This window comes from Frankliniella occidentalis, unplaced genomic scaffold (assembly GCF_000697945.3).
Source record: "Frankliniella occidentalis isolate FOCC.00 unplaced genomic scaffold, Focc_3.1 Scaffold16, whole genome shotgun sequence".
Taxonomy (NCBI): Eukaryota; Metazoa; Arthropoda; class Insecta; order Thysanoptera; family Thripidae; genus Frankliniella; species Frankliniella occidentalis.
Window position 1 is genome coordinate 1 of NW_026267146.1, and position 2,696 is coordinate 2,696.

Sequence of the window (2,696 nt, forward strand, 5' to 3'; positions counted from 1 at the left end):
GGGGACAGGGCCTTCCAGGCCCTAAATTTGACATACTCGAACCATATGTCGGTGTCTTATTACTCAAAAATTAGGAACATGAAACTTCTGCTGTTCGGTAACGGTTTTCATTAAAAGTTCGAATTTGGACAGATTGTTATGTAAAAATCAACGGTCTTAGCTATACTCATTGGAATATTTGAGTTTTTCATCTTGTTCTCATCAACATCAGACTTTTGCTTCTGAAAAGTGAGTTTTTGACTCATTTTGTAGGGTTATTATTACCGTTTTTTACAACGTTACCAAGTTTTTGGTAAATTTCCGTAAATTACCATTTTTTCCGGTAACGTTACCGTTAACATTACCGGCCGTCGCAACCCTATTCATGAGTTACCTCTTAGGGACCCATAAAAAAATATTTGAAAAAAAATATAGTTTGTGTCCTGTGGTTTTTGATTTTTTTAAAAGTCAATTTTTGAGCTACAATGCTCATCTTCGAACTCGATCTGAAATTCCCAGATCGCTCTCTCAATTCTTTCTCGAGTTATCGTGCGGACTGACAAACAAACAGACAGACAGACAAACAGAATGAAACTTTTTCGGTCAGTGGAGTACTGGGCTTCGCTAATCGCTCAGCCAAAAACACGCCTGAAGGGGCCTCAGCTCGATTACCAGGCAACATCTGCATACACGTATGTAATGCGGGTAGCCAGTTGGCCCTCTTCAGGCGTCTTCAAGCGCGTTTTTTAGATTTTCAACCATGTTCCAGGTTGCGCATTTTGACAGGCGATACTGCTATCGAAACGGTATGAGGTGCCCTTTAAGTCTGTGAAGAAAAAATCGCAACTTTTGCGGACTTCAATCGCCGCGCTCAAGTGACGCGGAACGAGACACTTAGGCCCCTGGCGTTGACGGGGCGACGGTGGTGACCAATTGCACTTGTCAGATGTAAAGTAGAACCCCCAAGGTCTCACTTTTAACCCTCGTCGACACCTCCGGTGGCGCGCAGTGCGCTCAGCTTTCCCAACAAGAAGCGATCCTCTTTCCCGCGCTCTCGGAGGGCGTTTCAAAAATCGAGTGGCGCGACCCCTAAACGTTGTCGACCTCAGACAACGACAGGAAATCATCGTTTAATGTCCTCTATTATTTAGCGTCCGAACCTTCTCAATTCGTCACTTCGACCTCCAATATCGGACAGGCTATTGAAGGGGATGAGCGACCGTGACTTCATGATCGGATTGTGGTTGAGCAGGGGTTGGAGGTGGGTAAAAGAGAGCAAGTGGTTGAGGTGCTTGAGGTTGTGGGGGTGGGGGAACAGGGGAATAGGTGCAGTCGGCCTAATTGGTGGCGGAGCCGGAGTTGTGTAAAGCCACTAACAGTTCTTCTTTGGTGGTGGTCGTAGTAGTTGTGACCTGCGTGTACAAGAAATAGCTTAGCTTGTTACTTGATAATTAAGTCCAGAGTCATTGGAAAATACAACTAAATTTAATTGGGACATGGGACACTATTGGTTCTTCAGAGTAACTGGTAGGAACAAATATTGAGCCGAACCAATGGCTAAGTAACAGTCTAACTTCATAGAAGTCGCCAACAAAGTGCAGAGCAGTCATGCAATATCAACATGAGAGGGTGAAAGGTGCACATTAACCCCGGATTATCCATTGATTATTAGCCCGTTTCACGGTATTCTCTCAAAGGCTCCAAAACACCGCGGTTCAAGTTAGCAACCAGAGAGAAAATTGGCTCTGAGTAAAGCTCGGCCACGTAAGCTACAATCGTGGACGACTGGGTGGTATTTGGACATTAACACTTCAACCATCGCATCGAACACGTGCTTCAAAGGCCTGAGCTAGACCAGCTGAACTAATGAAGAGGTTAGGAAACACGACGTCAAGGCACAAAATAGGTCAAAAGCATGTTCGGACGGAACATCTGGCTTACTTCATTTAACAAATATAAAAGATCAGGTAAACGAACTTTAAGTTGGGAAGAAAAACGCAGTAGAGACCCCGGGACCATTCTCATAGCCATAAGCTGGCCTTGTCTTACATGCCTCCCGTTTTTTGAGGAAGCGTCTTGTCTAAGAAATGTCCCTTGCATCAACTCACCTTTCTCACATACTCGAAGGGCTGATTGTGGTGGTTCATGATGAAACTACGAATTTAGCTGGACGAGGCCACGAGTGAATAACACCAAAGCGCTGCTGCTCACTGCTCACTTGCTACCACACTTTACACGATGAACTCGGGGTGGAATGGTGGAACGCGTGGAAACAAAAGGAGGTGAGCTTAACAGTTGTGACAACCATACCTATAATTTATATAAAATGTTGAAATGATTACATCATACAAAAAAAGTAAACCAGCATCTGTTGTGGTGCTGAAATTTAACTTACAAACCTCTACATTTCATTTTTCTGTATCTATACGTATTTATGATATAACGCGTCCAGGTTCTTGTCTGGAATGGAGTCTGTTGCTGTTGCTTTGGGGTCTGGAGTGGAGTCCTGGACCAACAATTGAGCAGTACCTTGTGGGTCTGCAACCAGCAGAAGATAACAGTAAGTATATTTCTCAACATATTTTGTACCGAGAGTTGACAGAAAAGCATTGAGACTTTCATAAATGCTCCCATCTCAAACGACATTTGGGACCTAACATTTCCAAATCTGCCGACTAACTACGAGTGATCAGGACTTCAAGGAACCCATTTTTGGA

The 2,696-nt window shown here is 44.1% G+C and overlaps 1 protein-coding gene across 2 annotated transcripts in view; it reads left to right on the forward strand.

Moving 5' to 3' along the window:
* The first annotated feature begins 611 nt into the window (after positions 1 to 611).
* LOC127748849 (uncharacterized) overlaps positions 612 to 2,696 on the forward strand; it is a 5,541-nt gene continuing 3,456 nt past the window's right edge. Inside the window, exons 1-2 of one of the 2 annotated variants that reach the window (XM_052264103.1) lie at positions 614 to 2,261; positions 2,432 to 2,539. In XM_052264103.1, coding sequence (XP_052120063.1) covers positions 2,234 to 2,261; positions 2,432 to 2,539 — 136 coding nt within the window. In that variant the 5' untranslated portion in view covers positions 614 to 2,233. Of the gene's footprint in view, positions 2,540 to 2,696 lie in introns of both variants that reach the window. The other variant, XM_052264102.1, reaches the window with a different exon arrangement.